The 17779-nt window shown below is 46.0% G+C and overlaps 1 protein-coding gene and 1 pseudogene across 11 annotated transcripts in view; one reads left to right on the plus strand and one right to left on the minus strand.

The window, feature by feature from the left end:
- The window catches only part of FAM13A (family with sequence similarity 13 member A), a 184142-nt gene extending 173154 nt beyond the window's left edge, over window positions 1-10988 (plus strand). For 10 of the 11 annotated variants that reach the window (XM_064711100.1, XM_064711094.1, XM_064711093.1 and 7 more), the window contains 5 exons: window positions 3184-3279; window positions 4820-4903; window positions 8772-8968; window positions 9637-9738; window positions 10346-10988. In XM_064711100.1, the coding sequence (XP_064567170.1) occupies window positions 3184-3279; window positions 4820-4903; window positions 8772-8968; window positions 9637-9738; window positions 10346-10472 (606 nt within the window). In that variant the 3' untranslated portion in view covers window positions 10473-10988. The remainder of the gene's footprint in view (window positions 1-3183; window positions 3280-4819; window positions 4904-8771; window positions 8969-9636; window positions 9739-10345) is intronic. The other variant, XM_064711098.1, reaches the window with a different exon arrangement.
- A 3936-nt stretch (window positions 10989-14924) lies between these two features.
- On the minus strand, window positions 14925-17720 carry LOC135446792 (pre-mRNA-processing factor 6-like; annotated as a pseudogene).
- Between the last annotated feature and the right edge of the window lie 59 nt (window positions 17721-17779).

Consider the following 17779-nt stretch of genomic DNA (forward strand, 5'->3'; position numbering starts at 1 on the left):
TCTTTCACTGATGTCATTATAATCTCTGTGACTAGCTATATAGGTAAAGTAACTTAATTTTAGAGTGCTGCTAATCCCCTGAGCAGTGGCTTGGGAGCAGCATATTACTGCTTATAAGGAGTACTTGATTGGTGCAGCTCACAAATCTGTCATTCTGCTGCTGCATGAGATTCCTGATCTTTTCCTTCCAAATCATATCTTCCTTTATCCATTGTTTTAAAAAGTCTCACTAGTTTATTTAAATGCCTTCTTGGAGTGCTAATATTGTACAGTCACAACTGTATTAGCAACTGAAAATGGCATAGTTACATGAGAGGACAGGCAGATTTATTCTTGTGTAGAAAAAGGGCAGCACAAGGGAATCCACTTAACCTTCCCTGTGTTCTCTGTGAGACCAGGTCTTTTTTTGCTGCTTTTACAATTATATAAATCAACAGTTGGCATCTTACTGAAGTGAACTCACTTCAGTCTGTTAAAAAAAAATAACAGGCCCAGAGCCTATCTTGTCAGCATACTTTTATTTCCACCTACCTTTTCCAATGCCTCATTTATACAACTGTTTTTTAATTTGTTTTGTTTTGAAATAAGCTGTCTATACCTAGTAACACTGAACTGCATGGCAAGGAAGACTGATCAGCTTTTGCTGTTCCCAGCTCCTGGCAGAGCAGCAGTGGAAAAGTACTGAGAGCTTGAGGAGAATGTGGATAGTTCAGCCAAGGGTTTTTTTCCTTAAAGATATTTAACTAAACAAGAAAAACAATGGAGCTCAGATTTATTGTGCAGCTGGGTCTTTCTGCACCAGTGATAGATGAACCTGCAAAGGTGGAACTGAACTGTTTTAGTTAAGCCAAAAGTCTGTCTGCAGAAATTCTTGAGCTGCTCTAACAATGCAAGCAATGGTCTGTTCTCCGCTGCTGCTCTTTTGCCACGTGGAGTGTGCCCCAGAGTTGTGTCAAAGGCTCCATTATTCTCACAGTCTCTTTGCATTTTGATGTTCTCCCAAAATATACTTGAGTTTTACTGGTCTTACTTATGTTTACCTAATGAGACAGTGTGCCCATGTAGTAAACATTTACTTTCAGAATATGCTTTCTGTAAAGTTTGCTGATGTAAATAAGCTGCAGGACAGGCTCAAACTCCACACACTTAACTTGCAATGCCTGTATTCATTATCTGTGTTGCTCCTCCACACTGACACTCAGACACTGAAGGATGTTGTTGAACTTTTCCATTCTTCAACATACCTAAGGACTTTGTACCCATTCCAAGGCTTGTGTTTATTTTTCTGTACAGAACAGTGCTGTTAATCAGCTTTGAAATGTTGTTAATTGAAGGTTTGATTCTCAGCCTCAGCATAAGCCTCGTCATAGTCTTGGGGTTTTTTTAAGTAACAGACTGTCTGAGCCAGCAGTAGTGCTGTACCTCCTGTTCCACAAACTGCTAATCTTGTAAAGCTAGGAATAATATTATATATATATTTAGGTTATTCAGTTTCTCTAGTTGTATTCTGGATGGGTTACAGAGAAATGTCGAAAGTTGGAGGCAACTTGCTAGCCAGTGCAATTGAGTGCAGGCACATCAGCACAAAACACAAAGAGGACTGAGTGAATTGTTTCATGCTGTTCGCATCCCTCTAATCCATGTGAGCTGCTTACTCAGTGAACAGGCAGCTTGAGGCTGTCAGGAATTGGAGCCCTGCTGTGCCTTGGGGGTGTGGGACATTCAGCCCCAGAGCTCAAGGCTGCCCATCTGTATCCCCTTATCAGGCCTGGGGATATTTGCATTGAACCAGTAAAGGAATAAAGATCTTCCTCCCTTCCCTCCCTGTTCCTTTGCCCCCAACAGAGGGAACATAGGCTTGGTTATCAGGAGGAAGATGGATGCTACCTCCAGATTCTTAGAGTTCATCCCTGCCATCCCACTCCTGGCAATACTTACAGCCTTTTTGCCCCTCCCAAGCCAAAACTGTCTCTCTTTCTCTGGAGGGAGGATGTAAAAGCTTTAGAAAGATTATGCCAGTGAAAGTTAACTGCAGACAAAATAAAAGGCAGTTTAAAATTGCCTCACTGTCTGAAGCTGTGTTCCCTTTTCTCCTGTTTCTGTTGTAGAAAGAGAGACTGCACAAAGCTCTCTAGGGGTTGATGCTGATTTTTATATGGCAGTTGTTCAGGTGCTCTGGTGATTAGCAGCAAGTAGAAAGGCATGACATCAGTTAAAGCTTCCTCATAAGAGCTTTATAATCTAAAGTTAGACAAAAGATCTAATGGAAGGGCACTTATAGGATATGGGTCAGACAGTGCTGAGTGATGATCAGGTATTACTGAGGATTTTGTTTGTTTTTCTAATGTGCTGTAAGAAAACACTGAAAAAATAAAACCCACCTTGAATCTGAAAGAAAACCAGAAATAACACACTCAGTTTGTAATGCTCTCAAAACTGGGAAGGGAGCACAAGAAGGAATAAGGAGGGGGGGAATTAAGGACAGAGCAATATAAGGAGCACCTGAGGTGGACATCACAGCACTATTCTCTCTTCTCTATGCCACACAGCCATGGCACCTTCATCCCTTCCAAGCATTGCAGTGAGTCCTTCCCAGCAAAATGGCTGTGAGGAGGGATGGAGGGCAAGGTTAGGGGGCTAAAAAGAGGAAAAACTGCTGGCTTGTACAGGAAATTAGGAGGAATAGCAAAGCCAGAAAGTCAGCCGTTGTGAAATCTGTAGTTTAGCATACTCAAGGGAAGTCTGCTCACTTCCCTTTGCAGCATGCAGTCAGTGCAGCTGCTTTCTCTTTTCATGGGTCACAAGCACGGCTATTGAGGGCCGGCCACAGGAACAAGGATGGGAAAGCTCAAAGCTCAGCTGGTGCTTAGGGTGGCAGATGTGACTGCAAGCACAGAGTGCTGCCTCCTCAGGTCATTTTGTGCTGGGGACATCTGATCCGTCTTGGTCATTTAAAGCACCTGTCCCTTACAGCCCCTGTACAAGACAGTCCACACAGCTTCAGGTGGCACCAGGCACCGGCGATGCCATGGTAGACAGCAGTTTCAGGGCTAGTGCTGCTCTCCTGTCATCCCCATACAAATCTCTTTGAGCCATCAGACTGAGGGTGATCACAGGCACATGAATTCTGGAGTGGAGTATTTGTTGCAGGTTTCATGGGTGTCCCCTCTTTTTCCTTTTCAGGTAACCAAAAATGAGCGGCAGGTGATGAAGCCGTTATATGACAGGTATCGCTTGGTCAAACAGATCCTCTCCAGAGCCAACACCATCCCCATTATTGTGAGTAGAGCACTCTTCTGTGGGGTATTTCTTTGGTTTCAAGCTGAGGAAGCAGGAATCACCACACTTTTGGTTACAACACAATCACTGAGGCCAAGTCCCAACCTCCCTTATCACTCAAAGGTCAAGCAAATGAGTGATCAATGACACACTTCATACTGAAGTTGGGCAAAGCTGGTCAAGGAACTTTAGCTTTAGTGCCCACCTGTGAGCCACAGGGCACATCACACCTTGTATTGTTTCTTCTTTTTCCATTGGGTTGCTGCTATTATTTCATCCATCCTCTGTTTGGTAGAGCCTCACTTCTTTTTCCATACCAACCCATGCTGAGCTGTAGGTCTTCCATGCTGCTTGGTTCCACAGGGTTGTAGGTACAGGGTTCCTGTACACAGCACACAGACTTGAGTAGATCCCACAGGAGATGCCAGGCGTGTCCTTGGATGAAAGAAAAAGCCCTCAGTCTTCTAACACTTAATTTGTATTAAGAGATCCTCTAAGTGGTGGATATTCCCTCTTTCAGGGCGGTGCTTTGCCGCCAGCAAGGAACTCAATAAACCCCTCTAGGGAGAAAATTCACTGTTTTTAATTTTTGACAATTTGTGTAGTCCAGTTTTTAAAAATTAATTAATCTAAAAAACCCACACAGAATACTTCAAGGCTAACTGTGGAAAAGAGTTCTTTTATCAAAGTTCCTGTTTACTCTATCTGTCATGTATGAACTTTTTTTTTGCTTTTCCTGAGCAGTGCTCATGTCCTGCCCACTTTCTGTAGACGGCCAGTGAAGTGAATTGGCTGGCACAGCATTACTCAGTGCAGTGTCATTGAGGAGTGGGGCTTTTTTCTGCAAATGCTGGGAGGTGTTCCTGGTCCTGCATTTAAAACAAAATAAAAAGCTGTTCCTCCTGGAATATGCAAAATAGTCCCCAAAACGTGTGCTGTGAAGACAGTGCTGGCGAGGAGGAAGCTGTGTAGGTGTGCATGGGCAGTTCAGTGCAAAGCTGTCATAGAGAGCCCAGGTTCTGCTAAGACACAAAACTGAAAATCCACAGAGGGTAGCAGAGGAGAGTTGAGACTGTTTTCTTCCCCAGTCTTCTGAGTGAGAATAGTGAGAGGCTCATAGAGAGACAGAATGCATTTGAAAATCCATCTCTACATCAGTAGGTACTTCAGTGGGGAATCAGGCTCCTGGAAAGCAAATCTGGAGAGCCTGTCTGAGCTTACCCTGTAGCTCTGCAGAGCCAGCCATTGGGCTGGGGATTATTTTCTTGCAGCCTTTGCCTCATAGTCACTACCCAGCTAATAATCATCCAAGTTTCTTTTTTAAAACAGATTGGCAGTGGTGTCCTTTGCTAAGCAACATCCTGAGACAAAACAGCCCAAGGTTCAGGGGTTTGCCAGGCCTATTTTTCTTCCTTGAGAAAGCTATTTCACCTGGTGGTCCAGCAACGAGCTGGGAGTGTGTGGGTGAGACTGAGCTGAGAGCAGGTGGTGGAGGAGAACGGGGTTCACAATGTAACATACTTGTTAACACCTGTCACAGGGTTCCCCCTCCAGCAAGCGGAGAAGCCCTTTGCTGCAGCCAATTATCGAGGGCGAAACAGCTTCCTTCTTCAAGGAGATAAAGGTGAAGACCTCCAGCTGCTAACTAATTGCTCAGTTTGCATCAACTTTCCCCTTATACCAATGAAACAGAATGGTTGATTGATTTTTTTTTTTTCATCAGTGTTGATTTTTTTGCAGTGTCCTCCTGAAAAATCAGTAGCTGCTTTAAGCCTCGCCAATTCTGATCAAATTCTTCCCTTGTTGTAGATAAGACTACAGTGTTTCCTTGGCTTTGCATTCTTTCCTATCCTTGTCCTTTCCCCTCCATCTGCACATAATATATTTTATTTTGCTTAAAAAAAAAATTTAAGAATCACAGTTACCCATGTACCTTGCTTTTTTTCTTGCTTTCCTCCTTTCTTTTAAAAGACACTAACTTGTTTTGCAGTAGTTTCTCTCACTCCCAGGCTCTGTGGCTTGCTCACAGCACCGTGGCAGGAATGAGCTCTCACAAAACTAACCCTCGCACGTGGAGCCAGCCGGGGCACTCACGGGATCCTTACCTGCTCCCCTCCACTTGTTTTATCCAGGCTCTTTTTCACCACCTTGTGCAGGGCCTTTTTAACTTAATGAGGATAGAAGTAAGAACAGCTTGGTTCTGTTAGTTGATGCTTGGTCAGGTTTGGATGGCAGGATTGTTGTGTTTCTTCTTGTGCTGCTGTGGAGTAATAATTTGGGGTGGGGAGGATTGCTGTGATACTGGGCCTTCCCCTGAGGAATAAAGTCCAGCAGCAGACCAGGACACACAGCGTGGAGCTGAGCCCTCCCTTGCAGTGTAACAAGGGAGAGAAGTGCTTCAGCACATTTGGGTCATATTTCTATTATCCAGCCAGAGCCTGGTTAGATGTAAGTACTGCAGACTTAGAGATCTGAGGTGATTGAGTGCAGTGGATTGTATATTAATGGACTGTTCAAGGCACATATTCTTTAATACCAGATTGCAGATTGAAGATGTTAAGCTGCTGTTTGGAAGCTGGTTAATGATCACTGAGCTTCTTAGTATTTTCTAGATAACTGCTGGATCAAACCTGCAGTACTGGTCTGGTGGGGAGTGGTTTTGTTTGCTTCTGTTTTTTCATTTTAGTGTGTCGTTTTTCCTCACCTCTGCTTGCAGCCAGTGTGAGAACTTAAAGCTGTCAATTATGGTGATCTCTGATGGCCAGCACGGGCTGGAAACCAGTCCTGCAGGGAATACAAACCTGGAGGGGTTTCTGGAGTAGATTTAGATGACAGCCTTAAGCCTGCTAACATGATGTGCCTATTAACACTTAAATGGGGCTTTGTGAAGCTGCACCTGGCAGCATTATACTGAACTACACTCAGAAGTAAAGAGAGGAAATTGGCAAAAGACCTCAAAACTTAGCTCCTGCATAGGTCCACTCTGGGCAGGGAGGTATTTGACAGGCTGCTGACAGTGTCAGTATTTGTGTGTTTCTGGGTGAGGTTTTCTTGAAGCATTTGGGATAGTTGACTAAAAACTTGAAAGGTGTTTTGAGGTGACCTTACCAAACATTTTGGTAAAGTATCTTGAATGTTGTGTTGGAAAAATCGTTAGGATTCTTGTTTTGTGGGAGTGCTGATGACAGGATACTCTGGGGATTTGACATTTGTAACTCTGGATTGCCTGACAATCCAAGCAGGTGCATGCTACATGAATCTTGTGTATGAAGATCATTCTGGTTCAAGGTGTAAATGTTGCTGCAGGTTAAATTGAGGTTCCTATGTGAGACTTTGGAGGGAAGGCCTTAGAGGGCCTTTTCTGTTGGAGCTCTGGCTAAGAATCCTTTTAATTCGCCCCTTTGTATTTAAGAGCAAAATTATTTCAGCGCTCTTGTGAGAACCAGATGCAGTGTGTTGTCTCTGAGGTGTAAATGAAAATTCTGCACGTTCTTTTCCTCCTGTGGCCTCTCATGGCAGGAGGCTGGCTCCTGAGCTGCTTGCTGGCTCGGGCAGTGTGCTGTGTCTGCAGCAAGGCAAGGCAGGCTCAGGGGTGTCTGTGAGGAACTTGTGTCAGTCCTCAGGAGCAGCTTGGTCACACTGCTTATGGAAATTGTCCCTTTGCTTTCATTCCAGGAGCTCTCCCAGAAAAGGGCATGGGAGCTCCTCCTTTGTTGCCAGAGAGATTCCTCTGAAGCAAAGTGTGCTGCTTTCACTGCTTAGACTGATTTAGCAAATCCTCCTCCATGGCAAGCAGTACCTGTGTTCTGCTGCTGCAGCCCTTCCCAGGGTGGGCAGGGGGGCGCTCCTGGGGACGGGGAATGGCAGTGAAAGGTGATCTCCGCTCCCCAATTCAGCCTGGAGTTGTTGGTAGGGCTTAAGAAGGGTACATGGCTGCTGGTTTGTGCTTTCTGTTTAAACTGTACAGCTGATGTCTGGAGAAATGGGTCTTGTCTAATCATGTGCTAAATATTGCTTCAACTTCCACACATTCCCTGCAGATTTTCCTAAGATGCATTGAAACTTCTCTGTATCTTTTGTTATTATTGCTACTCAAAACTTCTTCCCAGATAATATTTTTTTCACCCTGCAGTCTCAATCTTGGTTGTAATTTTCAGCTGTGGCTTTGCAATGTATCATCATGGCCTAGAGCTTTAAATTAAAAAGAAAACTCTGGGCAAACTGTAATTTAATTTAAATGTATGCATTTATAAATCACTGAGGGTTTAATGGGACTAAGACTGGTCTTGCTATTGCCTTCTCCCTTTTTGCTTCAAATATGGGACCAGTCTCTTAGGAATAGTTGAACTATTCACAAGGAATCACATGAAAAAACAAATCAAGAAAATGTCTGCTTTTGATCTCGGTGCTACAATATATTTTTGTCTAGAAGACTTAAGTGATGTTAGCCCCCAAAAGCTTTTAAAGATATTCATGTTCTTAGATCCTTCCTGGCTAGAGTTACATGGCTTTAAAATAAATACATTTACAGACACATACATACATATTTGAGAGATTTACTGTCCATGCTGGCATTTGCTGCTTTTTTTTAAGTAGCCTCATTCCTTACATTAAGGTTGAAAACTGCCTTCTAGAAATGTCTCTGTACATAAGAGACTGGGCCTCATTCCCTGATAATTAAAATTATTTCTGGACAGTGTCTCAGGACAAGCCCTACTTTTGAGAACACAGTGAACTGGCGAATACCAAGTGCAGCAGGGACTTTCAAATCTCATGTCTGTACATTTTTTTAAAAAAAATTGGAACACATCCAGTTTATCAGCGTGCATTGAGGAAATGGGAAATTGCACTGTGCAGAGTTTCCAGTCCAGTTTTTAGTGTATTCCAGCAAAATGGTCAGAGCTAGTGTTTGAACATGTTAGCAGCAGCAGTCCTTTTACAGTCAATCATTTCCCACATTTGGATAATTGTAAGACTCATCTGAGTTCACTGGTATCATGAAATGAGCATTTGAGGTCTTGAATTCAGCCATTAGAGAGAGCTGTTGAGCTGTATCTTTTGAGAGAAAATTCCACATTTTAACCTGGCAGTCTCTGTGCTGGGAAATGTTTGCAGGGAAATGCAGAGGATGGCTGGTGTGCTTTGGACAATATGTGTAACGTCTGTAAATGGGTTCCTTTTTGTCAGAATACACAAACTAAACAAAGCAACAGGTTGCTCTGAACCCCAGGTTTTTTTTTTTCTCTCAGTTGTGTCGCTCTGGGTCTCCTTAACCAATCTGAGTTTGTGGTGGCAATTTCTCTGTCATGCTTTGGTTCTAGGGTGTCTTACTGATGGTCTTCTGGTGTCCTGTGTATTGCTTGGCAGTTGAAGTGTTTGCTCTGCCTTTCCACTTCTTGTTCCCGAGTGCATGTGGTGAGAGGAGGAGCCTGTTCCTGAGAAGGGAAGCAATAACCTGTCTTGTTGTGGGGCTGCTCTGTCCCTGTGTGTAGGAAGAAGAGGAGGGCTCTGAGGAGGACAGCAGTGTGAAGCCGGATCTCACGATTACCATAAAAACGGATTTCAGTGTGCGCAGCTTCTTGGATCAGCTAGAAGATGATGCTGACGGCTTTGTTTCCCCAGTGGATGATAAGATACCATCTAGGAGCAGTCAGGATATGGGGCTTTCAAATCTCCATGAAGCGTCCATGTATGTTGAATTCACAGGCAACTACAAAAAAGTTATTTCTTGCTAAAATAGTATTTTATTTGTCAGAAAAGGGTTTTTTTTCTATTTATGATCTGAGCCAGATGTTTTCATGTTTCATTTTTAAATGCCATAGACCCTCATAGAAAGGGTTTGGAAAGAAACTACCTTGTCCTGATACTTAGCTTATGCACCTTTGTATTCCATCTCTAAATAGTAACTCCACCAGTGGCAAGCCTTTATCATGAAAACCCTGCACTCCAGAAGGTTTTTTGTGTTTTGGAGAGGTCAAGTGGAACTAGCTTTGCTAGTTTCAAGTCTGGTGCAAACACATGGGGTGGTAGCCCTAAATTGTGACCATTGAATTTGATCCTATAAAAGTCACCAAACCCAGACCCATCAGCAGGAGAAGAGGAACTTTCATAGGAGTTAGTGTTAAATTGTGAAGTGCACACTTGACCTCCTTAGAAGCTGCAGCTTAAGACTATGATCATTTTGCTGAATTAAATTCAGAGAGCTTTTTGTTTTAAGTTATGTGGGGCTGCCAAAGCTGCTTCCAGGAGCAGCTCCATTGCTTGGCATATGTACAGCTAAACATCTGTAGGTTTACTGTGTGTTTCCTGTTTTTATTGTGTACTATGGATAATCTCATTTATCTTTAAACCCAACAGCCCTGAACTGGTAGAGCAGCTCCAAGAAGTCAGGGAAGAGAAAAAGCGAATCCGAAAAAAATTGAGAGACTTTGAAGATAACTTTTTCCGACAAAATGGAAGGTAACAATTTCTCATCTGCCTCTCTGTTCTTCAGCTACTTTTAATCTGTTTTGCATCTGTTTTCTGATCTCCAAATATGGAAAGTTACCTGAATTTAATATTACGTATTTCTTCTTCACAATCATTATCATTGCTTTACCCACATTTAGAATGGTGGAAGAGTTATTCAATGTTAAAATAACTAGTTTTTTCCCTAGTGATTTCTGTCCTACTCTTGCTTGTCTGTGAGGTATTCAGACAGGGGAGGCTGTATTTTATTTTGCCAGGCTCACAGGCTGGCACTCAGATGGCTCCTGAAGTGTTTTCCAGCTGTTTTGCAGAGCTGGTGATTTTAGGGAAGCAGAACAGGTTTCAAGTAGGATTTTGCATTTTGAACTGTGGAGTTGTGCTCAGCCTCAGCATCCCAAGCATCTCCAACACTTTGTTGGAGCAGATTGTTTGCCCTTTTTTTTTTGTTTGTTTTTTTTCTCTCAAAGGACAAATGTTTTGGTCTTGTTCCCTGATCAGGAGCAGGGGAGAGAAGCTGCTTTGTAGGGCTTGTGGGTGGGCAGAGGGAGGGAGGCTTCCTGTTACAGAAATCCTCATGGTCTGCTTTCACTCCCACTAGGAATGTGCAGAAAGAAGACCGCACTCCCATGGCTGAAGAGTACAATGAATACAAGCAGGTTAAGGCCAAGCTGAGGCTGCTGGAAGTCCTGATCAGTAAGAGAGATATTAGCTCCAAGATCATGTAAAGGAGGAGATTGTTTTTGCCAATAAACAAAGAGGAGAGAGCACCAAACGGACAAATGCATGAAGTGGATGCAGCGGGAGCCTGACTGGGAGAGCTGAGGCGCTCCCTGGGAACTGAAGGGTCATTCCCAGAGGTGGGAGAGGGAGGAAAGGTGGATTTCTGTAACTCTCTACATTTGCTGTTGCCCACTGTTTCTCCAGGCCTGATGCCCAGAATGGAGTTTGCCAGTGTAGGAGACACAACACTGCGCTCAGTGACTGCACTGAAGGGATCCTTCTGTATTGATTTGCTTACAGATCCTGTAATATTTAGAATATCAAAGCCAGCCATACTGTTCTTTTTTCCCAGGATATTATAGCAAGAGGCAAAATAGGATTAATAGTAATGAAATCGTCAAATAGCTTCTATTTGAGTTGAACAGGCAAGTGCCCTGACCAGTTTTATGTTAGGGCACCGATCAGGCAGCACCAAGACTGTTCTCTTGTAGCTACAGTAAAGATTTGCTCAGACTTTTGACCTTTTTGGAGTCCAGCATCTTCTGTTGCTCTAGAGAAATGCTGTAATAATCTCCTGGTCATCAGCCAGAGCTGGTGTGAGTTGCAGTTTTGCCCAGGCTTGAGTTGGGTTTTCTTCCCATGTTTTTGATGGCAAGTTCAACCGGAGTAGAAGGAAGTACCTGCATGTTTGGGATGGTAAAGAAAATGAGCCATGGAGCCAATGTTCTTACCAGCTTGTTCTGCCTGGAGGGTGAAACTGAGACCTGACCACGTTTGGGCAACAGGGAAGAGAAGAGGTTTTAAAAGCTTTAAGTCAGAATCCCTTGGGATTTAGTGGTTGGTTATCTGGTGTCAAATATGTGGTAGATATCTGGAAGACCCTCCCCATTAGTATGTGTGCTTCATCATGATACAGGCACCTGAGACCAAGCTGAACAGTCTACACAGGTGTCCCACAAACTCACTCACCTAAATTTTCTTCTTTTGTGCACATCACTCCTGTGTGGGCTGCAGCAGCAACACTGATGGTGGCAGCAGAGGATGAGCTTTTCTTCCCAGAGGATACTGCAGGAAACTGAGAGCATGGAGCTGTGCTCTGCCTGTGGAAAGGGCACCTGTCTCGAGTGCAAGCTTTGACAATTCACTGTTTCCAAATTTATGACTTTCAGAAAAGCAAGTCCTGGGACACCTGATTCAGGTGTGTCAGTTTGAAAAACAGGTATCTGCCAGGAAAATCTGGAGCCTCCCTTGGAATGTAAAATGTAAACCCCCTCCCTCCGACTTATTATAATTTTTGAAATTAAGGGGCTCTCAGGCAGAGATATAAGAATAACAGTTCTTTACTAGTGTGTATAATAAAGCAAACAAACAGCAAAACCACAGCATTAACACCAAACAGAACCCAGTCCCAGCGGCAGGCGCTTTCCCTCTGGGTGCAGTTCCGGGCACGGCCGGCAGGGGCGCTGCTGGCTCCCGGCGGGCAGGGCAGGTGCGGTGACTCCCCCGGGCCTGCAGGGGGCGCTGTGCTGTGAGCTCAGGGAGCACGCGGTGGTGGTGGCTCGGTCCTCACGGGAAAGGAAGGGAAGAGGGAAGAGAGGCTTTGCTCCACAAACCCTGGGGCAGCCGATCCCAGTGCCCCAGCAGGACTCTGAGAAAATGATGAGTGAAACAATCCCGGGGTGGTAGAGGAGATGTATCAGAAGCTATTCTGGAGCTGTGGCTGGAACTGTGGGCAGGCAGACGGTGAGGGGCCGCAGTGCAGTGAAAGCTCGGAGCAGCGCCAGAGAAGCAGCCAGGGTGGGACAGAGGTGGCCCAGCTCCCACCAGGGCAGAAAGGGGAGAGCTCAGGATCCTGGGCACCTGAGCAGATGGGGATAGGTCCTTCTTTTAGTGAGGTAAGTGTTATTAAGGTCCCACTTCAGTGACTGCCCTCACAAGCAGAGACTCACCCCAGGAATGAAGAAGCAGCTCTGGGCTGGGCTCTGGTAGTGACAGTGAATCCTCCCTGCAGTAAGCAACAACTTGACCATCCTTCCTTGATGCTGAGAGGGAGAGAGACCAGCCACTGCCCCCACCCCTTTATTTGCCCAGTTCTCAGGGTATCTCTGCCCCTTGGAGAGAATCCCCCCCAGATGAGAGAAGTGCTACCAGATACCTGAGCTTGGCCACTTTGTTTTTCTTAAGTACCGATAAGTACACCATAGTTAATGTTTCTTAGCAACTTATGGCAAAAATTCTGTACGTAAGAAGGAACAAAAGAAAATGAACCTAACCCCCAACCAGATGCTCACATCAAACAGGTGCTGCCTGAAGGAGAGAAAGGCCCCAAGTTCAGGGACACCAAGTCACTGAGGGCTCACAGTTCCACCATCCTGGGACACCTGGGCTCACTCTCCCGCTCCAGAGGCTTATGTGCACCCCTTGGTCTGCCCTGAGCCAAGCTCCACCCTGATACCCAAGGGAGGGCACTTCTGAAATGCTTTCTTTAGCTCCCCAGGGGATCATTGCCAATGTACAGAAGCCAATTAACCAAGATGAAATCCAGTGTTGGTTGTAGCCAGGCCTCATGCATGTCACACCAGAGGAGCCAAAAGGACTCCCAGAACAACTTCTCCCCCTTCCTTCTTTATTAAGGGCAAGTGGGTTCACAAATATTTGTATTTAGTTTGTGGTACTTACGTAAGGGTACTTTATCCCCTTTCACTTGCAATGTGTGCTGTGTGTGTTCTTGCCAAAATTGCTTCTATTTTGGTCTCTTTGGGATCCCTTGAACTCTTCCAAAGGTGGTCATGGGCTGCATGTGCCCTTTGCTAGTCAGAGTGGGTGTCCTGGTTTAGGGCAAATTGCCCCAACTGGTTCGGGAAAAGATTTCCTTGGAGAAAAGTGGAAAAAACCTGTTTATTTAATAAGCAAAGCACCAACAAACATAAAAAATGAACAATACCAAACAATAAAACCTCTTGTTGTTCTGAAGTGATGGCAAATTCAGAAAGTCATTTTTGTGGGGTGTAGTTCAGCTCGCTGTGTGTCTCTCAGTCCTTCTGGCGCTGGAGTGTAGCGTCCCAGCCCCGGTGGGCCACAGGCATGAACTCCCAGTGTTCTTCTGGTAGATTTTGGTCCAAAGCAGTTTTGAACAGTTCCAAGAAAAGGAAAAACCACAGTCCATGGAACTTCTTTGCTTCAGCTAGCTAAAACTAACTAAAAGCAAAAGAGAGCTCTGTCCCCCATCTGTTCTGCAGTCAGCACAGGGGCAGTCAGTGCAGCTTCTGATAACAAACTCTGTGCGTCTTCTGCCACCGCCTTCACTCTCAGAACCAGCCTTAAAGGTGCAGAACTTCATACCCAGTTTCATAAACAGAACAGATCATTGGGGATACAAGTATCATAAAGTCACCCCAGGACATGGGGTAATGCAGAGATGTGGTAGTGAAAGCACTTGGGATGGGGACTCATGGCTTGGTTTGGTTTTTTATTAATTGCAGAATTGCCCGTTCCATATAAAACCAGCAAAGACTGAATTTTGTATTTCCAAACAGTCCAGAGGACTTGTGTGGTGACCTAGGGCTTGGCTTTTCAGAAGTGCTGAGTTCCCATCTCCTGCGATGGGATCTCCTCTGATCCTTGGGGTGTCTTAACTGGGCTGACAGATTGGATCAAAAAATGCTACTAAGAGAAGCCTTCAGAAACCCCCGGGGCAGCAGATCCTAGTGCCCCAGTAGGACTTTGAAAAGCAGCAGGCTGGGCCATCAGGAATGAGCAAAAATCCCAGGGTGGTGGAGGAGATCTACCATAAGATATTCTGGAGCTGTGGCTGGAACAACGGGATGTATGGGCAGGCAGGGGCTGCGGGGCTGCAGTGCAGTGAAAGCTCAGAGCAGTGCCAAAGAAGCAGCGAGGGTGGGACAGAGGAGCCCAGCTCCCAGCAGGGCAGAGAGGGGCAAGCTCAGGATCCTGGGCACCTGAGCAGATGGGGATAGGTCCTTCTTTTAGTGAGGTAAGTGTTAATGAGGTCCCACTTCAGTGACTGTCCTCACGAGCAGAGACTCACCCCATGGCAGAAGCAGCTCTGGGCTGGGCTCCAGCGGCAGCAGCAAATTCCCTTTCACAAGCAGCAGCTCCAACTGTTCTCCTCTGAAGCCAAAAAAAAAAAAAAAAACCAGCCCCAACCCTGCCCTTCACCTGCCCAATTCTCACAGTCTCTCTCCCCTAGGAGAGAAACTCCCAGATAAGAAAAAGGCAACCAGATGCCCTCCTCCCCTGAGCTTGGCCACTTACTTTGTTTTTCTTAAGTACACAGTTGGTAATGTTTCCTAACAACTTATGTGAAAAGATTCTGTAAATAAAAAGGAACAAAAGCAAAGAAACCTATCCCCCAATACTGTCCTTCAAAATCTGTGTCACTGAAAGGGCAGGTAAAGTCCTACAGAGACCTCTGAGGCAGCTGAGGCCAGCACACTCTAGAATGTATTTTTCAGCTTGACTGCCACAAGCACAAGAATCTCTCCAATCTTTTTCTGCCAGTTCTCTATGTCCTTGGAGACACCACACCAGAGCTCTCCGTGGTGAGATTCAGCATTCTCACAGCACTTCCTCACCTCTTTTTGTTGTTCCTTTGTGCCGTGCTGGAGCTCAAATTTGTAAAAGAAGGCCCAGGCATCCCCCAGGTCAGAGTCTACCTTCACTGTGCAGTAGTACCACTCCCTGGCCTTGGTTATTTTATGCTCACTCGAGAACAGCTTGGCCACAGCCAGCAGGACATATGGGTCATGTTCACACTTCTTGAGAGCATCCACACTCCTGGTCCTTTGTTGCAGTCGCACTTCGAGGAAAATTGCTTCTGACCACAGGATTGGGGCACTCTTGCAGGGCCTTGGCCATCAGACTGTTGGCTACGTTCTTCAGCCCAGCTCGGTACTCCAAGTGCACAGACTCCAACCACAGGTCTGGATTCTTTGGATTCCTCAGGTGAGACTTTTCCAAGACAGCTGTTGCACTAGTCAGATGCCCAACTTTCTCCTCCAGCCTGGACAGCAAAAACCACAGGGGTATGGAAATGGGGGCACTTCTTCAACCCTTGATTATAAACCTCCTGTGCTTTCTCTACCAGCTCTTTTTGTTCTTCAATTTGTCCTTTCATCGTCCACAGTTTGGGGAAGATGTCATAGTGCTTCAGGGCTTCCTCACAGCACTCCTGGGCTGCAGCAATGTTCCCAAGCATCCATTCCAACTTCACAGAATTCATGAAGACCTTTGCTGTGGGGGCACTGCTGCGAGCCTTTGCCAGCAGCCTCCTCGCTCTTTCATACTCACAGTTCTCCAACTCGAGCTTCACAGCAGCCAGTCAGATCTCCTCGCTGCTGGGGTTGGCCTGGAAGGCCAGGGCCAAGATGCTTCTGGCTGCTGGCACATCTCCTGCCAGCCACTTGGATTTGGCCCCCATGAGCCACAGTACCTCTGCTTTGGGACAGTGAGCAACAGCTCTGCAAAATAGCCTCCAAGGATTCCCTGGTTCCATGGTTCTTTTCAAAGTAGGCTGCTCGCAGCCACACACTCTTCTTGCTCAGGAAGACTTGCAAGGCATAGGCATAAATGGCTCAGGCACACTCCAGGGCATTATGAGCAACACAACTGTCTGCATCTTCCATCCAGGTGTGTTTCTGATCTTCCTCAACCCCAATCCCAATCACAGCTCTCATGATTGCCTGGCATGTGGCCACACTTCCAGCTTTATCACATTCCTTGGCATCCTGTATCCACCGCTCCCTGTTGATCTCCACAGCATTAGCCCTAAGAGATGTGATGGCTCTGTCAATGATTTTCTCCACCATCTGGGTATTTCCATTGGCTTCTTCCAGTTTGGCAGCAGTAATCCAGACAGGACAATCCGTTGGGATATTCTCCCGGGCTTTGTTAAGGACTTCACGAGTGTTCTCATACGTCTCCAGCCTTGCCAGTGCCAGACACAGTTCAACACTGGTTGGACAGCACTCCACAGCCTGGCTCAGCACGATCCTGGCATCCTCAGGTTCCTCCAGCTCCACAGATGCTCTGCAAATGCGCTGAGTTTGGAACATGCTTGAGGGTTTTCCTAAGGACACGCTTCTTGGCATGGATAGCCGTCTCCAGCTCTGCTGCCCTGATATAGATGCGCACAGACCATGACAAGTGCTGCACAGCCCGTGCCACAACAGCCTTGGCTGTATCTCCTGGCTGAAGCCAAGCAGCTTCCAACCAAACATCTTCACTTTTGGGGCACATCTCTGCTCCTTTCATTATGAGGTTTCGAGCCACCTAGAGTTTGCCAGTGACCTCCTCCAGTGGGGCTGATGCTATCCAGGCTGGTGGATGATGAGGATTGGTCTCTCTGACAGATTTCAGGAGCAAATGGGCTTTTTTGATATCATTGATATCTCCTCCGTGTGTAGGAATCATGGAATTCAAGTCCGTCAGATATTCTTTTGGGTCCACTACAGTCTGGCCACTCTCAGAGTCTGACACCTGACTTAGCCTCATACCCATCAAGATGTTCCTGCCTTGGCCAATTTCCTCATATCCAATTCACCTGTCCCAGGTCTCATCAAGCCTGGCGTCATTCCTCCTGGGTACGGAGTATTCAAACCCCCTGGAAATGGAGTATTCAGTCCACCAAATTGTGTCTGGCGTAGGTCCACGGAAGTGTGACTCACCCCTGACTGCAAATGCTTTGCAAAGAAGCTGTTGGGGACAGGAATCAGCTTCTCATAACGAGGATTCCTCTGCATCCCCAACCTTGGGAATACTCAGCCACTCCTCCTCAGTAACTTCCACTAATTTCTGTTTCAAGTCTGAGAACTGCTGTTGTATTTTGGGTCATTCCATATGGTACTTTTCTATTTCCTATTTTTCTCGTTGTTCCCTCCTTTCTTTCCTGTGTTCATCCATCCTCTTATCCAAAGCTGCGTAAACAGCATCTGCTTCATCATCTTTTTCGTAGGGGACGCTTGAGAACAGGCTCCCAGCATAGCCATTGAACTCATTGTAGTTGGTGTCATTCAAATCCCCATCATCATCATCTGCTGTCCTCTGGTTCTTCTCCATCTGCTCTCCCAGAGTTCTCTTGCTCAGTGGGGCGTGCCAGTCACCCACGGGGTCATTGGCATCACGGGCAGGCCGATACCAGAGCGGGTGGTGAAACCCGTGGCTCCATGGCCCAGACCTGACAGGTACCCCAGGGGCGCGGGCATGCCCAGGAATGGCTTCCTCTTGTTGTCCATGACGGTGGTGGTGAGGCGGGACTGAAGGCAGACCAGAGCAGAGCTGGGAGAGGCAGCCA

This window comes from Zonotrichia leucophrys, chromosome 4 (assembly GCF_028769735.1).
Source record: "Zonotrichia leucophrys gambelii isolate GWCS_2022_RI chromosome 4, RI_Zleu_2.0, whole genome shotgun sequence".
Classification (NCBI taxonomy): Eukaryota; Metazoa; Chordata; class Aves; order Passeriformes; family Passerellidae; genus Zonotrichia; species Zonotrichia leucophrys.